Source organism: Sorghum bicolor, chromosome 4, assembly GCF_000003195.3.
Source record: "Sorghum bicolor cultivar BTx623 chromosome 4, Sorghum_bicolor_NCBIv3, whole genome shotgun sequence".
Classification (NCBI taxonomy): Eukaryota; Viridiplantae; Streptophyta; class Magnoliopsida; order Poales; family Poaceae; genus Sorghum; species Sorghum bicolor.
Genome location: NC_012873.2, coordinates 5,462,222 through 5,484,628, shown reverse-complemented (window position 1 = coordinate 5,484,628; position 22,407 = coordinate 5,462,222). Strand labels below are relative to the sequence as shown.

At 45.2% G+C, this 22,407-nt stretch overlaps 4 protein-coding genes across 5 annotated transcripts; 2 read left to right on the top strand and 2 right to left on the bottom strand.

The window, feature by feature from the left end:
- LOC110434714 lies at window positions 260-2,596 on the top strand. Its single transcript, XM_021459420.1, has 5 exons — window positions 260-309; window positions 410-424; window positions 1,830-1,964; window positions 2,077-2,113; window positions 2,347-2,596. The coding sequence occupies exons 1-5, from the start codon at window positions 260-262 to the stop codon at window positions 2,461-2,463; spliced, it is 354 nt and encodes a 117-aa protein (XP_021315095.1). The 3' UTR covers window positions 2,464-2,596.
- Window positions 4,371-5,154, top strand: LOC8077634. Its single transcript, XM_002453369.2, has one exon. It carries the CDS (start codon window positions 4,530-4,532, stop codon window positions 4,854-4,856), a length of 327 nt encoding a protein of 108 aa, XP_002453414.1. The 5' UTR covers window positions 4,371-4,529; the 3' UTR covers window positions 4,857-5,154.
- Window positions 6,134-9,553, bottom strand: LOC8077633 (homeobox protein knotted-1-like 2). Its single transcript, XM_021460028.1, has 6 exons — window positions 9,070-9,553; window positions 8,132-8,252; window positions 7,149-7,339; window positions 6,941-7,072; window positions 6,724-6,857; window positions 6,134-6,591 (listed from the first exon to the last, which is right to left on the bottom strand). Exons 1-6 carry the CDS (start codon window positions 9,406-9,408, stop codon window positions 6,588-6,590), a joined length of 921 nt encoding a protein of 306 aa, XP_021315703.1. The 5' UTR covers window positions 9,409-9,553; the 3' UTR covers window positions 6,134-6,587.
- Window positions 12,108-18,287, bottom strand: LOC8079411. 2 transcript variants are annotated; one of them, XR_002452763.1, is made up of 5 exons: window positions 15,879-17,677; window positions 15,629-15,712; window positions 15,026-15,088; window positions 14,876-14,935; window positions 12,108-12,664 (listed from the first exon to the last, which is right to left on the bottom strand). XR_002452763.1 is itself a non-coding variant. In XM_002451625.2 (5 exons), exons 1-5 carry the CDS (start codon window positions 18,076-18,078, stop codon window positions 12,497-12,499), a joined length of 753 nt encoding a protein of 250 aa, XP_002451670.1. In that variant the 5' UTR covers window positions 18,079-18,287; the 3' UTR covers window positions 12,108-12,496. The 2 variants fall into 2 exon arrangements, 1 of the variants encoding a protein (XP_002451670.1); XM_002451625.2 differs by lacking the exon at window positions 15,879-17,677 and adding an exon at window positions 17,701-18,287.

The window sequence follows — 22,407 nt, the reverse complement described above, 5'->3', positions numbered from 1 at the left end:
TTTGGTTTGGCTTACTTGGTTTTCTGTGTTACTATTAGGCTACGTAGACAGGGCCCTCATCCATAGTAATGAGGCTCAGAATGATTAAATTAGGTTAAGCATGCGCTTTATTTTTGGTGTGGGATATCATCTGCACAACAAAAATGCAACCCTAAAAAACTGTAGGTACTCTATATTTGAATTTTGCTTCTGCCTGCTCATTCCCTTTAGAGTTTCAATTACAGAACTATGAGTTTGTATCATTGATTTTTCAAATCAGATGTCCACCCTTACATACATTGTTTTGGATTTCAGGGACCTGCTCATACGGCAAGACACCTTTTAGAGTTTCAATTAGAGAACTATGAGTTTGTCTCATTGATTTTTCAAACCAGATGTTCACCCTCACATACCTTGTTTTGGATTTCAGGGACCTGCTCATGCGGTGAGACATGGATGGGCTCTTTATGGCACACCAACATGTATTTGCTCATGGTCTAATGTTTTCTTCGGTACTAATTGCTCCTCCTAATACACGCCATTGTTGAGTGTTCTTTTGTTTGTCAAATTGAGTGATACCACTCTGTTACTCAAAGCGTTGGACCTAACAGTGCTGTTGTGTTATACTTTTGGTTATATTGCATCCATTTTATATAGATGGATACGAAGCCTTAAGGCCTAACAAACATTGAAGTGTATTTAATCGTTGTCCAGGTAGCGTAAACGAATCATCATCCAAAATAGCCTTCACTGCTTGGTATAGTATGTATAGTTAGCAACAAATTTAGAGAACAATAATTTATATATATATATATATATTGAATGCTTTGCAATAAAAAGTTTACCTGTTGATTTGTCTCGCCTTTAATTTGTAGCTATTTATCTTCACCTCTTGTCTTTAAAAATTACAGATGTAAGAAGGTTTTTTAATGAATGAGCACTTGCTAAATCACTCATTTTTTCAGAGGTTTGTTTTCCTGCTTTTATTTCTGAATTCTAATGCAACTTAGTTGCTGGTTGACATATACAACTGGTTGTTTCATTTCATAGCCTAAAGCCTCAATCGCCTTCAATTTTTTTTTTAAAAAAAATGTACCCTTTATTTTCACTCCCCAAACTACTGGCCATAGAAGGATGACAACATGAAGCAACCTCCCATTTCTCAAGGAGATGTACGCAGAAGCACACTCCCACACCCAGTTGGATACTGCAGACTAGAATTGCTTCATTGCATTTTATGATGCCAGTTTAACATAGTGCAAAAGAATAAAACTGGAGTTACTTAGTTTAGGCTTTGTTTTTTTTGTTTATAGTGCAGATTATTCTCCTATTTCGTGAGCAAATTATAGAGAACAAACTCAGTTCCACATATATTTGGTTATCTGTTATGAATAGAATGGTGTCCTCAAGAATAATTTTGCTCTATTGCCTCCAACATACTTACCATTATCATGTTTATTCTCTGATATGTTTAGAGTTCTATTAGTTTCCACCTTTGAACTGATGATAATATGATCTTCTTTTTATTTTTTTTCTTAAAAAAACCAAAGGCGAGAGTGGGAGGCAGTGCCATCTCACTGCGGTTTGAGGGGCAGGATCTTCTCACTGAATTTAACCTTCATAGTTCCATTTGTCTTTTATTTCTTATCTACTGACATCATTGCTTGAACTTAAAGAATCCTTTCATTTTGTGTTTAATATTTGCATTCAATTATCAAACCATCTAGAGCTTATTGAGTTCATAATTATGGTTTGATTGTGTCATCCTATCTTTGGTTCAGAAATACTTTGCCATTACAGTTCCTTTCAACTAATTTATCCATCTTGCTGCTTTTGGTATTATTTTGTAGTCAAAGTTCCTCTCAAACAGGCTATTCAACTCGCTGTCTGTTGTTGTTTCCTATCGAATCAGCAACTGACATTCCTTCCTGCCATACAGGTAACAAGGAACCACTAGCTTCGACACCAAGGAACCAGCCATACAGGTAACAAACATTTTTTCCCTTCCTGCACAAGAAAAAAAAACAAACTTACAGAGTATTTGTGTCTTTTCAAAAGTAGCAAGACTAAAACTGACACTGTTTTTCTGTTCACTAGCCAGGTCACGGTAATGAAACTACTTCGGAACTCAGAGGTACATGCTCTGTCATAAATTCAGCACACATTTACCATTATCAATACACCGACACTTATCCTGTGTATATGTTTCTATAGAATCATCAAACCACATTTCAGATTATGATGGTACATGCATACTACTTCTAATAAACAAATTGTTTTTCCATACTTTCCTACATCCATCAACATCCAACACTGTTATGATCCAACTCATACAGCATGTTTATAACTATACAAACACTTTTACAGTTACACCACGGCGAAATTCTGATGACTACGAACCAGGTTGGGAATCAGACCGCAGTTACTGGAAAGCAGACTAAGCAATCTTACGTTGGACACCACATGAACGAAAAAAAGGAATAAATCCAATCTTATGACGACCTTTTGTAACAGCAATATCACGCAGTGAACTAGCCTATCCCTGACAGAAGTACTCTATGTCATGTATATACTTATGTGATCTCCCCACTTATATCTTGTTGTGATGTATCAAACTCTGAATTATCTCTTATAATTATATATCCCCGTCTACTATCCAACACATATATTTTTAAAGTCCATTCTTCTTAATTTTAACCTATATTTAGACCGCACTGGCGCGCAAGGGCGCGCCACTCCTACTAGTACACTAACACACGTGTGTTATGATATCACCTAGCAAATGCACGTGCGTCCTACGGGAGTCTCAAATTTTCAAAACAAAATAATATGAAAAAATAGTGGGCCAAAATCAAGAGACTAAGAAATTTTGATTCAGTTTAACTCAAAATTTATTTAGAATGTAGGGGTCAAATCGTAGGGAAAGAAGCATAGACACATGTACAATAGTTTCCTAAATCTCTAGACTAAAATAGTTTCCTAAAGCTCTAAGCTCCTAGAGAAATGTTCTTTTTCTAGGGATTTTCATAAAAAACGTAGGACACTCATTCTTTCCCATTGGAATTTTTCTTAGAAGTCGTTCCCTTCAAAAACAGTAGGGGGATGACTTCCCTATCGTTTTTTTAGTTTTTTCCTAGGATTTTAAACGCTATGAAGACCGTCAAATTCCAGTAGTAAAATACCGTTGGGTCTAATTCGCTCTCGAACTGGCCCATTGTTGTCTAGGTAGCCAGCTATGGTCTCAACGAGAATACCTAACGTCAATTTACTCATCAATCTCACTTTAGTCAGGGCAGCTGTCATTCTCATGTTCCAATGCGGGATAGTTGTGTTGTGTTGTAGGAATTTTCTGAGATGAATCTTATCCATTATCCATAAAAATAATTCTCATTTGGAAGTTGTTACATCCCTTCTCGCACAACATAGTGGGTCTGTTTGGTACAGCTCACAATAGCTTTATGAGCTGTTGTGAGCTGTTTTTTTTTACCAAACATTTATTTCCAAAATAGCTTCATGGGTGAAACTGTTTTTTCCCTCCTCTCACAAAGACATAAGTTAGGATGAAGCTGAAAAAAGTAGTTTATTGTAGCTTTCTCTCTCATTTCTCTCTCTCAAGAAGTAGTTGGTAAAGCTATTTTGCCAAACACTTTTTCTAAAACAACTCAGTTTCATCTAGAAAGTTACTCATAAAGCTATTTTCTAAAAAAACAGCTTTACTAGTGAAGTTGAGCTGTGACAAACAAGCTCAGTATGTTGATAGAGTATGTACTTGAATTTATAGATAGAAATATTTTCGAAAAAACATATTTAAAAATTAAATAGGACACGGCCACAGCCATGACAGACGGTCAAAGACTCAAAGTTACAGAAGTTGCGTGTGCTTGGCGCGAAACAATTTATCAGATGGTGTTTAGCAAAAATAATATAATACTGTACTTAATAATTAAGTAGAAGAACCCCAGCCCACCCGCAACGCTACCTGCAATGGCAACGCGCGCCGCCGCCACCCTCCTCACGTCACGGCCTCACCCCAACCCCACCACCAGGCACCAGACCTCCCCTCGGCACACGGCGTGTCCTTCTCCGTCGCCGTCGTCATCCATTCCACGCCCGGCGGGCCTTAACCTGCGTCGCGCCCACCTTAGGCCTTGTTTAGTTCCAAAAAATTTTGCAAAACAGGCACTGTAGTATTTTCGTTTGTATTTGACAAATATTGTCCAATCATGCACTAACTAGGCTCAAAAGATTCGTCTCGTCAATTTCGACCAAACTGTGCAATTGGTTTTTATTTTCGTCTATATTTAATACTCCATATATGTGTCTAAAGATTCGATGTGACGGGGAATGTGAAAAATTTTGCAAAATTTTCTGGGAAGTAAACAAGGCCTTAACCAAACGCAGGCCCGGCTATTTTAAAAAGGCAAGGCTACGTACTAATCACACGTCCGCTATAGCCCAGACTGACCAGCTGCCGAGCGCAGCTACCTGAGTACCCGACCCGACCCTTCACCTTCAGCAGTTCAGCCTTCAGCTAGCGACCGTCAGAGAAGATGGAGTCGCCGTCGCCGTCGTCGCTGAGCGCGCTGCGGCACAGGCTGAGGGCCACCGTGTGCTGCTGCTTCGGCCAGCAGGGCGCCGGCGGCGGCGGCCTGAGCGAGCGGATGCGGTGGCGCCGCCGCGCGGGCGTCGGGGAGTTCCGCTACGACCCGCTCAGCTACGCGCTCAACTTCGACGAGGGCGACCTCGACGTCAACAGCGACGACGAAGAGGACGAGGACGAGGATCTGGGAGCCCGCGCCCGCCGCGGCGACGGCCTGCTCTACCACAGCTTCTCGTCGCGGCTGTCCACGCCCGCGGCGGTCGTCGAGGTCGCGTAGACGTGTAGCGCCCGGCCCTGCTGGGACCGGAAGGTCCGATGAGGAGGCCATGGATACGTGTGTTTGTTTGCTGCGATTACGAGTTCTCTCTGCGCGTGCAGTCCGGATGCTTTGCGTTCATCGATCAGTTTTTGGCTCTTGCAGAATTCACACTAGTAGCATATGCGTCAGATCAGATCGATGAAGAATCAGTATAGTTGTGTTAGTAGTCTGATACATGTAAAAACTTTAGCATACGTGCTTGATTCTTGATTGTTATATACTACTATCTGATTTGGAGGGTTTTCCTACTTGTTTACTAGTTATTACGTTGCAAAAAGAGTTTCACCGAAAATGCCCTTATTTCAGTTAATTTGTTTACTTTATTTTTTGAGGAAACAAGAGAGGCCGCAGCACCTACAGAGATGTTATTAAAAATAAGTAACCGAGTTTACAACACAAATAGTACTACAAAGAAAGGTATGTAAGGACAGAGAACAACAACAAAGGGACTTAGGAAAAGTTTTTTAATTTTGTAGATCGTTTTTTAATTTTTGTTTTGAGTGCAGATTCTTCAACTTCTAAGTGAAGCTAGTGAAAGTAATTCGACGCTGTATACAGGTGTATTTTTCTGTAAACTTTGTAGTTGGTGTAGACAAATTTGGCTTAGGCTGTGATTTTTCTAAGAGATGCATGCGTGCTGAGCTAATCTTCATCCCCTGGTCCCACAAAACGTACAATTTCGGCGAGTGATTGATTTTCTAGCTTTGGACTTGATTGGGGTCGGGACAGCAAGCTGGCTTTTCTATGATGATATCGACGCGACGGAGACGGCAGGGGACGGGGACCAAGAAATCTGCGCTCCGGCCGCGTCTTTTTCACCGAAAACGACGAACGGGGAAGGGATAGAATACGATCCATGGTTTGGCTTGCTTGGTGAATTGGTGATCTTCATCCCAGTAAGAGGCCGCGTGGTTTGGACTCCACCTGCTCGGACCTGGTCCAGCACTCCAGCTTCGGCAGTTCGGCTGTTTTCTTTGCGCTCACGAGCTTCACTCACTGCCATTTCGACGACTTCAAAGACAGTAATCCTTAAGGACAACCTCAACCTGTGTCCAGCGAAAGTACTACCACAAAACATGCGTCTCCATGCTTGATCTTCTGGGTGCCACTGCAAAGGAGCCTCAGGGCATATCCGAGCAAAATATGCTCCCACATCTGATCTGAACGACAAAATATGCACCCCAAGGGCGTTCTACAAAATATGCATTCCAAGCATCGATCTCAGCAGGCAGAAGTAACACAAACGACAATCAGCTAAAACATGCATGGCATCCAACATACGAGCTATTACATACCCTTCAGGAGGAGAACTCTAAACACGATGATTACCCACCCCACTTTTACCACCGGCAATACAGTGAACGGCCAATCTGAATCTTGGGATTCTCCCCAAAATATCATTACAAGGTAAAGAAAATACACAATTACGTACAATACAACATAAATTACTTCCTCTCATTCGCCAGTTATACAACACGTGATTCCCACATCATCACATTAGCGAATGCTATACTGCAGAGGTCACTACCAACTCCAATCCCCACCACGTGGTCAAACTTGGGGGCATTAGGTGACCACTAGGCCACCCATGATGCATATCTTCCCTCTTGGCTACGGAGTGAGGGAGAATGTACTTCACCATAAAGTATAGTGGACATCTAACTTTGTCAAGATTGCCCTGGGCCATCATTACCTGCGAAGTTTCCAATATTACATGTTGAAAACAGTGCAAGTACCCCCCCCCCCCCCCCAAAAAAAAAAAGGGCAAGCCGCAAGCCTGCCTGCCAGGGTTTAGGAAACACCAAAGCAGTTTTCCTTGTGATACCTTTTCTTCTTAGTCTTTTCACCCGAGGATGTCGGGTTGCTGTGCCAGTTCCGTTTGCGTTGGTTAATGAACCAGTTGTTGATCTGCTTCAGCTGCAATCCCGTTTCCTGCACCAGTCGAGCCTTGTCGTCCTCCTGGATGAGTAAGCAAAGAGTTCCTTGTCAGAAGCTGATAGCAAAAGTTAACGAGGGAATGATATTGACGTGGTGTCACGTACAGTTGGGTATGGCCACTTGGAATGAGCTTGCCACCAAGCTTTCAGTACAGATGCAGTATCTCCAGGAAGTTTACCAGCTCTGCGCTTGCGCATAATCTCTTCCCTGATATCAACAAGCTTTTCTTTATAACCCTAGAGGTAGGAAATATTTTGTTAGTCAACAATGCACCATAGACAATGATGAATGAAGCATTTCAAAGAGAGTTACCTGCTTAAGCTCATTCTTCAGCTCCTGCCGTACACGCTCAACTAAGGATCGTTCACCCTCTGTCAGTATTAGGGGGCCAAAGCCCATACCATCTGATCCATCATTTCCATCAAACATGTTGGCTTCGCTATCCACCTGGTTATCTTCATCATCGGACATGGTTGCCCCAGTGCCTTCACCAGGAGATGCCCCTGCAGAACCAATCCTAGCATCAGTTAGTTTTGCCTGATAATGACAATATCCACAGTACTGTTCTATTAGATGCTCTCACAAATTTAGTTCAGGTGTACATGGTGCAAGAGTAGAAAGTTACATAAATCTTACTTGACATTGCATAAAACTCTTCAGTGTTGCACATCAAAATACAACCAAACACCAGGTAAAGTTTTATATATCTCGGTATAAAACTCATACTAGGAATGTAGGATAGGAAATTAGTTTTATTGTGCAACCACCTCTCCTGTTCATATCATGGGACTACACAGCAATCCTCATTTCTATTAATGCTTATCATGGGCAACCATCTCTATGAGTCCCAAACCAAATAAAATGAACAATACAAAATGCTGGAGTATATGTGATAGTTGATAATTTATGGCAGCTTGTATGCTAGCCTGTATATTCTGAGTGTGGCCTCTACAGAAGGTACTGCATATATTTTAAACAGATATTCTTGAAGTTGGCTAAGAAATGGTTGAAAAGACATGCAATTTTTTTGATTGGAAGGCATGCAATAAAGAGCTGTCACATATTAATACTTTTGCAAAATATTTTTTTTTCTTTTCACTGTTTCCTTTTAGCTAATGCTGATGTTTCCATTCATTCAATTATGACATAATTGCAATATAAATACTGAAAGCACTTTGTCATCTTTACATCGGACAGCAAGGCTGCAATTATTGAAATGATAAAAGTGGTGTATATCTGAAAGCTTCAGCCACGTTTCTGAATTAAGGCAAGATTATAAAAGAAAAACAATCCACCTGTTAGGCTTTGCAAAGATTGTTCAAGCTCCCAGCAACCCATCACTGCTTCCATTGCATGAACACGTACATGCTGCTGGAGTTGTTCCTTGAATGAGCAAAGGAGCAACACATAGTGTGTCTGTAATGAAAAAATAATGAAACGTATTAGAATCAGAGAACAGGTGTGCCCAGTGAAAACAGATGATGCAAGATGTTAACTGTGTACAGAAACCTGGACAAAGACAACTTGTACTTCTAGTGAAGCAACACAGTCATTGTTATACAGCCATAGTAAGGTAGAAGCATCAGTGCATAGGCTTATTTATTCCAGTAAATGGCATGACAATATAACAAAAGTTAGACGAAATTAAATCAGTACAAATGGTACAATAGCAAACACCCATTGCAGCATATGACCTGCCATCACATAAAAGCCAGTCCACATCCTCGACATGAAAGGTGAAAAGGGCAATTTCAAGCAGCCATATGAAAAGGTGAATTGAAAGAAATAGAAGGAAGGGCTACAGTGATCTGATGCAATTCTTCAAACTGACTGAGCCATGAGGAATGAGGTCAACTACCATAATCCAAGTCAGTCAACTATGCAGTCAATAATCATAACCACAAAAAGGCTCCAACCCATGAGGCCATGACCTTATCCCCATCCTACTTCGCAAGTAGTATCACAGCTTGACAATTAGCTTGGGATTCCTTCTCTAAATTCTCCAACTCCATGTAGAAAAAATGGGGAAACCGGGAAACTTATAGCCAAAGCGAAGCGGAGCCTTAATATGAGAGATTCCGGGTACAGGTCACCCAGTCAACCAATCATTCCTTCAATCCCAAATTCCAAACTCCCCACACCGTAATAGCAGTTCAACCAACTGCAGCGCACAGCTGCAAGGCAGGCGGGAGAGGGAAGGAAGAAGGAGCCCGTAGGGGTGTTCGAGCCGTACCATGAAGAGGTCGAGCTCCTCGCCGCCGGACGGCCCTCCCGCGGCCGCGGCCCCAGCGGCGGCGGCGAGCGGCGGGGGCCGCGCGGCGATCTGCGCGTCGATGCGGGGGAGCTGGTCGACGGGGGTGGCGACGCGGAGGCAGGCGACGTGCGCCTCCAGGAGGCGCTCGTACAGCGGGTGCGCCGCGATGGCCGCCTTCTCCCTCTCCCCGCCGACGACGCCGGGGGAGGAGAAGCCGCTAGGGTTCGGCGACGACGCGGCTGCCGCGGCCGCCGCAGCCGCTGCCGCTGCCGCGGCAGCGTCCATGGACAGCCCGTGGTCGGGGTAGTGGAACGACATCCCCGCGGCGAGGAGCGGAGCGGACGGAGTCGCCGGCGACCTCGGCGGTTGGGGGTTTTGGTTGGTGGTGGTGGGAGGGACAAGCGGATGAATGGATGGATGGATGATGGCGTGGGGGTTGGTTTTGGTTGGAAGGCTCCACGGACTGTGGGGTTGGTTTTCCTTTCGTCGCCGCGCGGGCGCGCAGGCGCAGGTGGGCCCAGGCTCAGGCGCGTCAGCTGTGCAGCGCAGCTGTGTGTGAGTGTGACCATATCCGCTGCGTGGGGACCGACGACACTTGTCAAAGTGGGTGTGCTAATTGCTAACACTTGCGTCGCAAAAAAAGGGAGATGCTATAATTAACTTGAGTTAGGTACGTTTGACTTTGTGTAACCGGTAATCCCTCCGGTTAAAGATGTTTTTTTAAAAATCATTAAAATTGTGCAAGTATTTTCCAATACAAATATGTATATTTTGCAAACCAAATAATTTAGAAATGATTGGTACCGGTAGTTGTTTAAGGCTCGACCAAATATATAATTCTAAACGAGTGTTTTTTTCTAACCAAAAGGAGTAAGGCCTTGTTTAGTTCTAAAAAAAATTGCAAAAAATTTCAGATTCTTTGTGACGTCGAATCTTGCGGCACATGGATGAAGTAAATATTGACAAAAATAATAATTAATTACAAAGTTTGTCTGTAATTTGTGAGACGAATCTTTTGAATCTAGTTAGTTTATAATTGGACAATATTTGTTAAATACAAACGAAATTGCTACAGTGTCCATTTTATATAAAAAAAGAACTAAACAAGGCCTAATTTGATAAAGTAATCATGGTCTATTAATCTGGCTTCTAACACTTTGATTCACTAGCTTTCAAACTAGTACCGAAGGATTGTTTACTGTCTCTTGCTATACTACCAGCGGAAGATAGAAAAAACAGCCGTCTCACAAAAAAAAAAAAGATAGAAAAACAGCCGCATACTAATATACACCATATTTAAAAAAAACGAGAACTATTTTTGGAAAAATCCTCTTAAACGGGTGCTTCAAATTTAAGGTCCTTTTGATCTATGGGATTCTGAACACAGTGGCGAACATAATAGTCATTTGGAAATGGGTTTTAGCCTTTTAGGGCTTGAGGTCGGTTCTTCAATCATGAAATTGTGGTGATTTTGTCATACCTATTATGCCAATTTGTCAGTGGTAAAGTCACTGTGACTTCAAATGTAGAGATCACTCAGACAACATGATGGTCAGTATCCATGCTTGAGAACGAGGGACACATCAAAGAACATGTAGCACAAAGAATCAATATGAGAATTGTTTCTCGTATTATCACCATTTTATATAGTTGTTTTTCTTTGCAATCAAGATTCTTTAAAATTGGTGCATCAATACTAAAAGAAATTTTAAGTCTACTAAGTGTCGCTATATTTATCTTGAAACTTTAGTACTCCCTCTATTCTAGATCATAAGTCACTTTGGCTTTATACGAAGTTAACCTTTTCTAGTTTTGATTATGTATTGACGTCTAGAATATCAAATATGTGCACCTTAATACATATTGCATGATGAACTAATAAAACTAATTTGACGTTATAGATTTACTTGGCTTAGAACAAAGCCAAACTAATTAGAACATATTCGACACGGAGCCAATAAAACCATAAAAACTAGCCTCACAAACCCTTTGTTTATTTGTGATAGCAACAAAAACAGTACATTACTGCGGTGTGCCAATGTTATAGTACATGGAGAAGCCGGAATCAGTCAAAATCTCACTATTGGTACAATAATTTAGAATGGAGGCAGTAACTTAAAAGTATGTAGTACTTAACATCGTGCCATCAAAAATGATTCCAATAATCCCATTTTTAAAACCCAAAGAAAGTGAAAATTTTACACCCCGTACCGGGGGAAACGAAAAGGTATACCTGGCAAAAGATCACCAACAGCATAATTCACACTTACAGAATTAGCTGGGAAAAGACCACCTACGCTACCACCATTTGGGTGATGACAAACCAAACTTTATGTCACATTGATATTGCTATAAGTAATTAATGTTATCATTTGTGCACGTTTCCAATTCAGGTGAGTGCCGGAGAAAATGGCACTAACTAGGGCAAATTGCAATCAACCCTCAAAAGGCTAGATGTTTACAAAGTTGGAAAACGAAAGAAACCAGTATGACAGCGACCAAAGCCTGCTGTATCAGTAGACTGTAGCTAAAGTTGTACAAGGGCCGTGGGCCTGGAGAGCACTCATTCCAACCATCTTTGCTCTACAAGTTTACAGGAAGACTGCACTGTTACCCCTAGCATTTTGTGTAACTCGTGTACAAACCTAGAATCAGAAGGTTAAGTACTTGAGTGCACTTGGAACGCCTTTTTTTAGTGAAAAAATAAAAATTAATTTAGCACAAAATCATATGCTCATATATTGGCGTTGATGAAATTTATCATTTTCCTTCTTTGTCGCTGTTCAGAGTTAGAACTGTGTAAACCCAGCTTGGACGTTGGAATCCCACCAGGCCAAACATTTGGCCCCTTGAATTCAAAACTTCGGGCTATCCCAACCATGTTTCGCTTTATCGACCAGATTAAACCCACCGTTCACAAGCAGTAGCCATTAGCAAACTATACAGAACTTGGCAGACCAACCAAAGAAAGGCTCGATATAAGTTGCAACTGAAGTAACAAAAGATCCACAAAACCATACAGAAAAAAGTAACAGTTTTCTCATAAATGCCAGATCTTCACAGGTAACATTTCACCTAATTGAACGAAATAACATGAATAAATTCATCTAAATCCACTACAGCGTGGAGATCAGTTTGAGCTGAAATCCTCTTCAGCTCTACCATATGCAAACGCACTAGGCAAAACAATGTCAGGTGAGTTAAAATTAGACTTCCCTTTAGCTACAGACGTGGCTTATCACTTACTGACTATAGTGGTAGTAAAATTCTGTGATCTAGTAACAAATTATCAAATACGTGTCATTCTCTTTAGGATGACGTGGTTGTGCCGCCACCTAGACCGCTACCCTGCTTCCTCTATGTACACTTGTTATTCGGTTAACAAAGTTGCAGCAATCTGGAGTGATCAATGAACTGTTGAAACATCGGCAGAGTCCTCTGGGGGAAGGTTCAGATCTGGTAGCGCGAAGCTGTCTCGTGAGGACTGTGTAACTGACTGCTGATCAAGCTGTTCCTTTCCTTTCTGCTCCTTTGAAGTGATTTCATTCTGAGAGTTCGATTGCCCTAACGTTGTCTGCACAATGAAAACAACATTATATTAGATGTTCCTATTGTTCCCAATTTGATTTATGTAAATACAAACTAAACATTTAAAAGCAAGGGTATCGCAGTGAAGCATTGAATTTTGGATGATAACTCATGAAAAGCATTGAAACTGTTCAGAAGCATTTTAAACTTATTTTTTGGATCGTTTTTATCTTAGATAGTACATGTTAACTGGAAATAGGTGAAGCAAGATATCCCAACCTATTAGGCTATTGGAAACCTGATGAAGCTGCAATGGGCTCCCCCAAAATCAACATGTACTGGATAGGAATTAATGGGCATGAAACACGCCTTAGACAGATCCAGAATGTTGGTTATTATAATAGGTGGACCCAACACTATCTCAAGGAAGAAAGAAAAAGTGGCCCAGTTGGTTGCAACTACTTTCAACTGAACCAGATATTGATAAACATCAAGGGATTAGGTGAGCAGGATATTTCATCTGTACTAACAGAAGTTTATAAACATCACTCCATATTGATAGATTGTTGCATCTATAGACATCATTTAAGAAGATGAAGGCCCAAGTTTAACATTCTTGTAATCAAGGGTTGTGAAGATAATACTCAGGAATGTTTGTTTTGAAAAGATGGCTTAAACCCGGAAATCCTTATAAGCATCTAGGAAGCTGCCAAACCAGAATCCTAGGAAAATGATTGCTTAATATGTCCATTTTAAAACATTGTCTTAGGTGTTTTTTTAATGCTAACTGAAATGGACATTTTTCCTGTGCGCATATGCACAATGTTTCAAACTTTCAAGCAATAAACAAAAACAACTGACTCAACTATTGCAGGAAACCATCAAGTTCAATTGACGCTGAGAGAATTACGGCTGACTTGGAAGAAAATTGAAAATAACAAACCACGGGCCATGTCTAAAGTTACAATCACTCCTCAATTAGGATACACATAATGACATAGGCCTGTTACTCTGACTCCGGATGAGAGTGAGACCGTGCATATGAATCAGCCCAATTATTGGTCTGAGATGTTTAGTCACAAGCTACACATAAGGAATACAGATTATTCAGAAATTGACACCTTGCCATGACGGCATATGTTGTGAGTGTCAATTCGTCTAACCGCAAAACATATATTGAGTTTTTGACCACAAACATATATTGAGTTTCCGAAGGTGCAAATTTTTATGAAGAAAATTGAAAACACAAATCATGGTAAGTATACCGCTATTGCTGCCCACTGATAGTTATCCATATACATGTTTTTTTTTACCTCGAACATGCAAGAGAGTTTTGTACCATTATATTAACATAAGAATAGAATCCATATTCATGATTAATGATGGTTCAAGATTTCCATAATACACAGCGATATCTAAGGCCTTGTTTAGTTTTCACACAAAAACTTTTCGCCCCATCCCATTGAATGTCCGGACACGTATGGAACATTAAATATACATAAAAAATAACTAATTGCACAGTTCGCATGTATTTTGCAAGACGAATCTTTTGAGCCTAGTAAGTCCAAGATTGGGCACTAATTACTGTAATTACAAATATCCTACAGTACACAAAAACTTTTCTTTTCACGAACTAAACAAGGCCTAAGAGTAGTTTTGCACAGACCAATAGAACATTAGATTGTACTCTACACATTTGGTCTCTTGGTATGACTTATAAGATACAGGTTCAGGGTGCACATGTCTCACGAGTGTTTGTAAGCTTGTAGCCTTTGTAAGTAGGATGCAGACCATGTACTACTCTAACTAGTTACAGGCAGAGTTACAAACAATCCCTTTCACATTCAGCTGAGATCCAAATATTTACTTAAAACTTTTTCTACAAAAAGAATGAGAAAGCCACATTTAATATGGCCCATCATCGATCCTATGTTCCTACCCATCAGCCAGTGACAGATGAGTGGGAGAAAACAATGCTGGCCACAACCTTGCATACCGTTTAGCATCTTTCTTGCGTGTGGATAGCTTACAAACTAAAGAACCTAAAGATCATCGCAGGAGTATGTGGACCGATACCTTTGGCGGCTTAAAAAACTCTTCTAGTAGCAATATAAAATATATATAACTTATGCTTTAAGCCAAAACAAGACAGCCTTTTGATAAGCCATTCCACCAACAGATATCATATGGTGGCCCACCATACCAATTCAGGACACAAAGGAACAAGAGACACAGAGATTAATACAGTCGGTGTTACCTCAAGCTTGTCATTTTCTTTTGACAGCGCCTTGCAAGCTCTCTGTAAATCCCGCATCTCCTGCACACATAGCCCAACAAGAACAAAATACAGTCAACAGAACTGCCATCGAAATACTCCCAAAGTACTTGGTGAGAAACAATGTGTAACCTGGCGGAGGCTCTCATTCTCCACAGCGAGAGACCGCACCAGCTGCTGGATCTCCGGCAGCCTCTGCATGATCCAAACGACAAACCAAATTAAGCCAACAGGACAAGAAGGCACAAGGACATGCTCGGTATTCTATAGCACTGAATTTTTTTGGCTTTTAGGTCACAGGACAGGACCATCCTGATGATAATGAGGTAGATCTTTTTGGCCAGTACGCCTTTTTGTAGCTTTGTCCTTAAGATTCCACTTTGTGTTCACCCTCCTCCCCTCCCCTCACCCTTTCAAACGAAAGACAGATATATAGCAGCTGCTTCTGCTTTATTATAAAACTAGTGCAGGCTTAGTTCAACCACCACTAAACAAGCCCTTTTTCCCTGTGAATGGGTGGCACTCCGACGCTCCGACCTGGTCAGACACTCAGACTTCCTTTCCCTTAAGACCAGTAAAGCGCGTCGGGGGCAGGACTCTAATGAAAAAACACAGCTTCAAAACAGTTTTCGAGTCACCCTCGCACCAGCCCATCAGCCACGCTGAATCATATACAAGTTGACGTGTTCCAGTGCATCACTTGTGACTCATCAGAGAAAGCAAGGGGGAGTTTACCAGTTTCTTCCGTGGTCGCTGGCCCGTGGGGCGTGGAAGCGGGGTCGGAAAGGTAATAAGCTGCGGCCGTTCGATGGCGCCCACCTGCAGTGAGAGGAAGGAAGCAGCCATGAGTCCAAGACCAATCAATGAGCACACTTCTTCGTTCAGAGAGAAGGAGAGAAAAAAAAGAGCACACAAATCCGACGAAAGACACACACGCCCGATGCTGGCAAGAACAAGGCAGGCCACAGAAGGAGCCCACACCCACCTCCCACAACAGCTGTCCAACGAGATCACGGATTCAGAATCACGCAGCAGCTATCGCAGAAAACAACACAGAACACAAGCGCGCAAGCACAGACAGAGCAGCGACACTGATGATACTATACACTACCAGAAAAAGAAAACGAGCCACGACATAGGCATGCTTAGGGAATGGCTCCCGATCCGCCCCTCCCTCCTAACCCCCAGCTAGAATGAATGAATATCCACATCCACCCACCAATAGGGGGAACCACATGATGACACACGCACGACAGAGCCATCCATTATTGTACTTCTCCCTCAGCCTCAATCCTCCACTCCAGCGAGGGAAGCCTCAATCCTCCACTCCAGCGAGCTGGGCTTTTTAGTTATTTGCCACCAACATGCCATCCTTACGGTGCGTTCTTGCAGATTTGTCATTCCTGACCCACATGTCAGTGACTCATATGGTCCCACATGTCATTGACACAGGATTGGCACACTTAAGAGTGGCAAATAACTAAAAAAATCCGGAAACACATACATGGTGCCTTCTTGCAGATTTGCCATTCCCGAACGATTTCTTTCATCCATGGATGCCCCATTTTTAGTTAGGCAAAAGAAACACATCCGCCAAACTAACCAACCATCCGCCGCAGCTGAACCCCCACCACGTCCAGCGGTCCGGTCCAGGGGCCCTTCGTTCAAAGGAGAAGAGGGGCCCACTCTCCAGCCAGGAAGGACCATACGACAGGTGGGACCAGGTGTCCACGCCACGCAAGAGAACCACCTAGCGCACTCCGCGGCGGCGCCGTACGTCCACGCCTCGCCTCGCCGCGGCCAATCGGCCATAGCCACCGACGCCGACAGACGGCGGCGCCGGGGCAGCTCAGCTCCGGCTCGTCGCGCTCGCGGCCGGTGGGCGGGCGTCCCCCACGTCACGTGTCGCGCGCGCCGTCTCCACCCACCCCGTCGCGCCGCGTTTTAACTCCCGCATTTGACTCCGTCTCCCTCCACTCTCCGCTCAACCCGAGTAGGGAGGGGGGGCCCACAGGCTCCACGCCACGCTCCCACCACACGAGCAATTGCGCCGGGGGATAAAAAGGACGAACGGCTGAAAATGACCGGACTGCCCCCGGGGAAAAGCAGCGCTCCGTGGGGGACCTCTTCTGGCAAGGCCAGGGGCAGCTCTGGCAAACCTGGCGGCACGGAAGCCATGGAAGGCCCAGCTCTGGCCGCACCCACCGGCTTCCATGACTTGCCCTAATTACCCCTCATCCGAGTAAGAGTCAACCACCGGCGCATAAATGAATAAATTAATGAATGAATTAAAGAAAACACACGCACAGACACCATGAAAAAAAAAGGTGAAGGACTCTTTTTTTTTGTTTCGTTGTAAGTATCGAATATCCAACGCAGAATTTGGAAATTTCAAAGGTAAAGAGAGGCAGGAACGAGAATGCGGATCTGCGAAGCGAAACGTGAGCCGGAACTTGACGTCCCCATCAAGCAAACCAAGAATTCAAAATCATGGAGAGACGAGGTGAGCGTTTGGTCGTTAGGAAGTGTGGATTTGAGGTGGTGTTGGAGTGACTTGGAGAAAGGATTTTTGCTGACCACTAGGGGCAGTTTCGTCACGCTAACCAAAAAAGGGAAAAGGGCAAAAGAAAACTCGGAAAGACAACAGGTGATAGGAGAGAGAGAGAGAGAGAGAGAGAGAGAGAGGGTACTGGTGGTGGCCTGGTGGGGGAGGGAGAAGAACCCAAAGCAGCACGGCGGCGGCGACAGTTCAGAGATGAGAGAAGAACAGAGGGGTGGTAGGAGCGTCAGCGTGTGGAGCCACGAACCTTGGTCGCCGGTACCGGTCTGTGGTGGGCCAGGGAGCAGAAGCCGCCGCCGCCGCCGTCCTCGCCGCCGCTGGTGGACGCGGCGGACCCGGACCCGGAACCGGAGCCACCGCTGTAGTCGAGCGGCGACGCCGGGCTGCCCCTGCCCCACCTGGCCTTGCCCCCCGAGGAGCCCGCGGACGGCGAGCGGCGGCGCGAGGAGCGCTTCCCCCGCGCCACCGCCGGCCAGATCAGCTCCGTCCCCTCCCGCGCCGCCTCCAGCTCCGGCTCCGGCTTGCGCCACGGCGGCGTCCACCCGGCGAGGTCGGCCCCTCGCATCGAGCAGATGATGCCGGCGGCTGCGGCCACGAGCTCGTCTGCTTCCCCGTCGGCTGCCATGCTGGCTGCCTTCCTCCGCAGCTCTCAGCGCTCAGCTCGCGGACCGACGAGACCTGGACGTCGGCTGGCAAGGTGTGTGAGAGGCGGAAGTGGAGATGTGTGGGTGGGGGAGGAGAGGAGAGGAGAGAAGGGAAGGAGAGGGGGAGGGGAGTGGAAGGAAAGGAACGGGATGTGGGGGGCGTGGAGGTGGGAGGCGAACCAAAAGCCGCGGCGTCGTGGCCGGGGAGGGCCTTTTAAATGGCGGAATAAAACCGCGGATTAAAAAAAAAAAGAGGCTGACCCACGCCCACACGACACACACCCCTCTCCCCCTCCACCTACGAGAGCTACGGCTCCGCTCTCCCCCTGCATGTGAGTGGGACCCACACTCTCCATGGCCCACAAGTCATAGGCAGCGTTGTCCACAAGTGGCCCCCGCGTCCCCCGCTGGCCAGCCGCGATCCGACCAGGCGGAACTGCGCCGTCCCGCAGCGTGCGTGGCCGCGCGGAAATGACCCTGCCGCCCGCGCCCGGGCGGCGGGACCCGGGTGTCAGCGAGTGGAGCGCCGGGGCGCGGGCCCGGGACGGCTCGAGGCTTCGGACGCAAGCCAGTGCGACCGCGGGCGGGATGGAATTGGAGGGACAGCGTGGTGGTCACTGGTCAGCGGCCTCGGGTCCCGTGTGGAAGAGGAGAGAAGAGGAGGGAGGACGAGGCGACGACGGACGCGCCTGCTGCCCCTGCTCTGACCGGCGGGGCCAACCCCGCGCTGCTCGCCCTTGACTCTTGTGCTGCAGCTGCACTGCTAGCTGCCGCGAAGAAAAAACCTCAGCCAGCGCCTGTAGCTGCGCCTCGGGCTCGGGCCACGGCCATGGCGGAGAGGTGCGTGTGGCAGTGGACGCGTGGTTCCGCTGCGTGCGTGCGTTCCCAGGCCGCCAGGCGCGCACGCAAACGCAGGGCCGCTGGCCGCAACCGCTACAGCAACAGCGTCCTGCAGTTTGGCAGCTTCGGCGCCTCGAACTCCAGACCCGGCCGGATCGATGAAAGTTTCTGTTCATGTCAGACTCCAATTATTACCGCAGTACGTAGGAGTATGCATAAACACTATTCTGATGGTAGCGTTTTCGGACTTTCATCAGTAACAACATGTGATTACATGATCAAGTATTCAGAGTATATTCCTAAGTTAGTACTCCTATACTACGGAGTATATGCTAGGGCCTTGTTTAGTTCCCAAAAAATTTTGCAAAATTTTTCAGATTTCCCGTCACATCGAATCTTTAGACGCATGCATGGAGTATTAAATATAGACAAAAATAAAAACTAATTGCATAGTTTGGTCGGAATTGATGAGATGAATCTTTTGAGCTTCATGATTGGACAATATTTGTCACAAACAAACGAAAATGTTACAGTATCTATTTTGCAAAATTTTTTGGAACTAAATAAGGCCTAGTATATAAAACGTCCCAAAATATGTAATTAACAAATCAATGGCCTGCTCACTTAGATTTATCAGGCGAATTTATCAGTTATTTAGTAGTGTTTTTCTCTAACAACAATTAGTTAATATATTTATTAAAAAACAAATCAATTAACATTACTTTCAACCATAGCTTATTAGCCAAACAAACAAGCCTCACCTGCGTGCGCTAGCTGACAGGGACGGATCGTCCGGGATGGACTCGCGATTTCCTTAATTGGGAGTCCGGCCGGTGACACTGCTTTTCCATCTGATGATGATGAAAGAGAATCGAGAACGGAGGACATCATCGGTCTCCTATCAAAGCAAAATTCAGCAGATTCCGTCCATTCTCGACAAGGGAGGAAGGGTTCCAATCCAATCGACGGATGCGCTAGCTTCTAGTCGTTGTACACTTGTACTCCTACAAACGTAGCAAAGCAACAACTTGTTTGTGGCAAGGTAGGAGTAGTACTAGAGGTATAACAATACTAGAGTAGTGTATGAGATGGGACCTATGTATCCTGGTCCGACCGTGACCGACGAAAACGGACAAGCAGACCGTCCATTCTAGTTTATTTATATTTTTTTATCACCTGTCGACGAAAGCTAGTCGGCAGTCTACCTTGGGGTATACCCACGGTAGTAGTTTATCGGTAGACGGTGCGCAAACTACGAACTCGATGGTGACGCAAGACACGGACAAGCTTTTTATCCAGGTTCGGCCGCCGAGTTGGCGTAATACCTACGTCCTGCGTCTGGTCGTATTGATTTGTGTTGAGAGAATATGATCTGTCCTCTAGGGGACCCCTGCCCCTCCTTATATATCGTGAAGGGACAGAGTTACAAGTAAAGTATCCTATTTGGTACAAAATCTTGTAGCCTTGCGGTGCACGCCGACCAGTCGTGCGCCGCACGTCTTCATCCTGTGGGCCGAGCCACCTCTGATGGTGCGGCCCATATAGGCCCATGAGGGTATAGGGGTTTATACCCCCACAGCTAGTCCCCGAGCACCATGTATTGTGATGTAACACGCCGTTTTGAGCTTCTTCGATCAGTGAGGCTTGACGTCTTCAATAAGCAGGAAAGTCGCTCAAACAGTTGCAACGGTATTTTGACCAACTCAAAAGACAGTTGATCAACATTGACATCGAAGAAGCAGGTTGTTCGAAGAATACATGGTGCTCTTAATCAAAAAAGATTTCTTTCCTGGTGAAGTGTGCCCACTTTACTTTTCTGAAAAGTATAGTCTTTCAAAAAGCAAGCATATTCACCGCAAGGTGAAGTGTGCCCACTTAGTCCCCGAGCCTGGTAGTAGGTGACGTAGGCACGTGGTGCCAGGGTCAAAAGAAAACTCCTCAAAGAAATTCTGAAACTGAGATGCATCGCCAGATGCATCGTACCGATGTAGTCCCTGAGCTTGCTGGAAGGCGAAGTATGAGCCTTGTAGCAAGGTCTAAAAAATTGAATTTACCAGTCCGTCTGCAATTGAATAGACTAATCGACCAGTCCCCGAGCATATAACGCTCGGTGGTCGGTACAGTCCCCGAATTCTCAAATTGGTGGGCTGGTCGACCAGTCCCCGAGCGTATAGTGCTCGGTGGTCGGTACAGTCCCAAAACTCTCAAATTGGTGAGCTGGTCGAACAGTCCCCGAGCGTATAGTGCTCGGTGGTCGGCACAGTCCCCGAGCACGGCGTAGAGACCGGTGGACAAGTCCCTGAGCGTGGTTGGGAACGTAAACGTGCTCGGTGGTCGGCACAATCTTCGAGCACAACATAGAGAGTAGTCGACAAGTCCCCGAGCGTGGTTGGAAACGTAAACGTGCTCGGTGGTCGGAGCAGTCCCCGGGCACAGCGTAGGGAATAGTCGACGAGTCTCCAAGCGTAGCTTGTCGACTGGGCCAAACTCCTAAAAAGTAAATATAAAGAATTGGTAGTACATGATGTATAAATAACCTTTAGATAAAAAATCAGTACTAAGATAAGTTTTAGATTTTTTGTTATAAAATTAGCACGAGTAGTTAATTCATCCTAGAGCTTGTACCAGCTCTGGTCTAGCCAACAATCAGCATGAGGTGCGGAACCTAGGCACGCGTAGGATTGTCAGCCACGTCAGAGAGCTACTGCCGACCACCCGGAACGCAGAGGGCGGATCTCGTGCACGTGTAGCGAGGAGTCGGAGACAGTACCGGCTCTGGAAAGCTCGTGTAGGAGAAAAAACTAGTCGGCTAAAAAAGTTGTTTTGAAGAATAATAATCTTAAAAATATTATGCCAAAAATAAATAAAATATTAGAATTGTACTTATCTTTGGACGAAAGTCTGGTCGGGAGAGTTGCTTGACTTGTTGTCGTGATGGTGGTCGCGGCTGTCGTAGCGCCGTTCTTCGCGGCGATTATTATTGCGACTCGTGGTCAGAGCAAGTAGGCCACACAACTTGGTCGATAGCCTGAGCAGGTCGGTGTCGTCGATCTGCCTCCCTTTGTAGCAGAGAAGCGGGTGACGCGTTGTCGGCGTGGTCGGAGACGTTGCTGGAGTAGTTGGAGTCGTAGCCAGCGTGGTTGAAGCCGCCGCCGACGTCGATGAAGAAGTGATTGGCGCAGATCGGATCTACACCTCCTCCGTGGTCGTGGCGGTGAAGCTGTTGAAGCTGACGGTGAACGTGAAGTCGCCCGCCATGGCCACAAAGTCGGGGATAATGACCATCTCGTTCGTCGGGAAAGTTGCACGCACACCCCCTACCTGGCGCGCCACTGTCGACGAAAGCTGGTCGGTAGTCTACCTTGGGGTATACCCACGGTAGTAGTTTATCGGTAGACGGTGCGCAAACTACGAACTCGATGGTGACGCAAGACTCGGACAAGCTTTTTATCCAGGTTCGGCCGCCGAGT

Excerpts from the sequence above, each read along its gene's own strand:
- LOC8079411 (XM_002451625.2), bottom strand. The coding sequence starts at position 18,078 with ATGGCAGCCGACGGGGAAGCAGACGAGCTCGTGGCCGCAGCCGCCGGC. Across the intron at positions 15,713-17,700 it reads GACCGGTACCGGCGACCAAG|GTGGGCGCCATCGAACGGCC; the intron begins GTTCGTGGCTCC and ends CTCTCACTGCAG. Across the intron at positions 14,936-15,025 it reads AGAATGAGAGCCTCCGCCAG|GAGATGCGGGATTTACAGAG; the intron begins GTTACACATTGT and ends CTATGTGTGCAG.
- LOC8077634 (XM_002453369.2), top strand. The coding sequence starts at position 4,530 with ATGGAGTCGCCGTCGCCGTCGTCGCTGAGCGCGCTGCGGCACAGGCTG.
- LOC110434714 (XM_021459420.1), top strand. The coding sequence starts at position 260 with ATGTCCACCCTTACATACATTGTTTTGGATTTCAGGGACCTGCTCATA. Across the intron at positions 1,965-2,076 it reads CCAAGGAACCAGCCATACAG|CCAGGTCACGGTAATGAAAC; the intron begins GTAACAAACATT and ends TCTGTTCACTAG. Across the intron at positions 2,114-2,346 it reads AACTACTTCGGAACTCAGAG|TTACACCACGGCGAAATTCT; the intron begins GTACATGCTCTG and ends ACACTTTTACAG.
- LOC8077633 (XM_021460028.1), bottom strand. The coding sequence starts at position 9,408 with ATGTCGTTCCACTACCCCGACCACGGGCTGTCCATGGACGCTGCCGCG. Across the intron at positions 7,340-8,131 it reads ATCTTTGCAAAGCCTAACAG|GGGCATCTCCTGGTGAAGGC; the intron begins GTGGATTGTTTT and ends TTGGTTCTGCAG. Across the intron at positions 6,858-6,940 it reads CCAAGTGGCCATACCCAACT|GAGGACGACAAGGCTCGACT; the intron begins GTACGTGACACC and ends TTACTCATCCAG.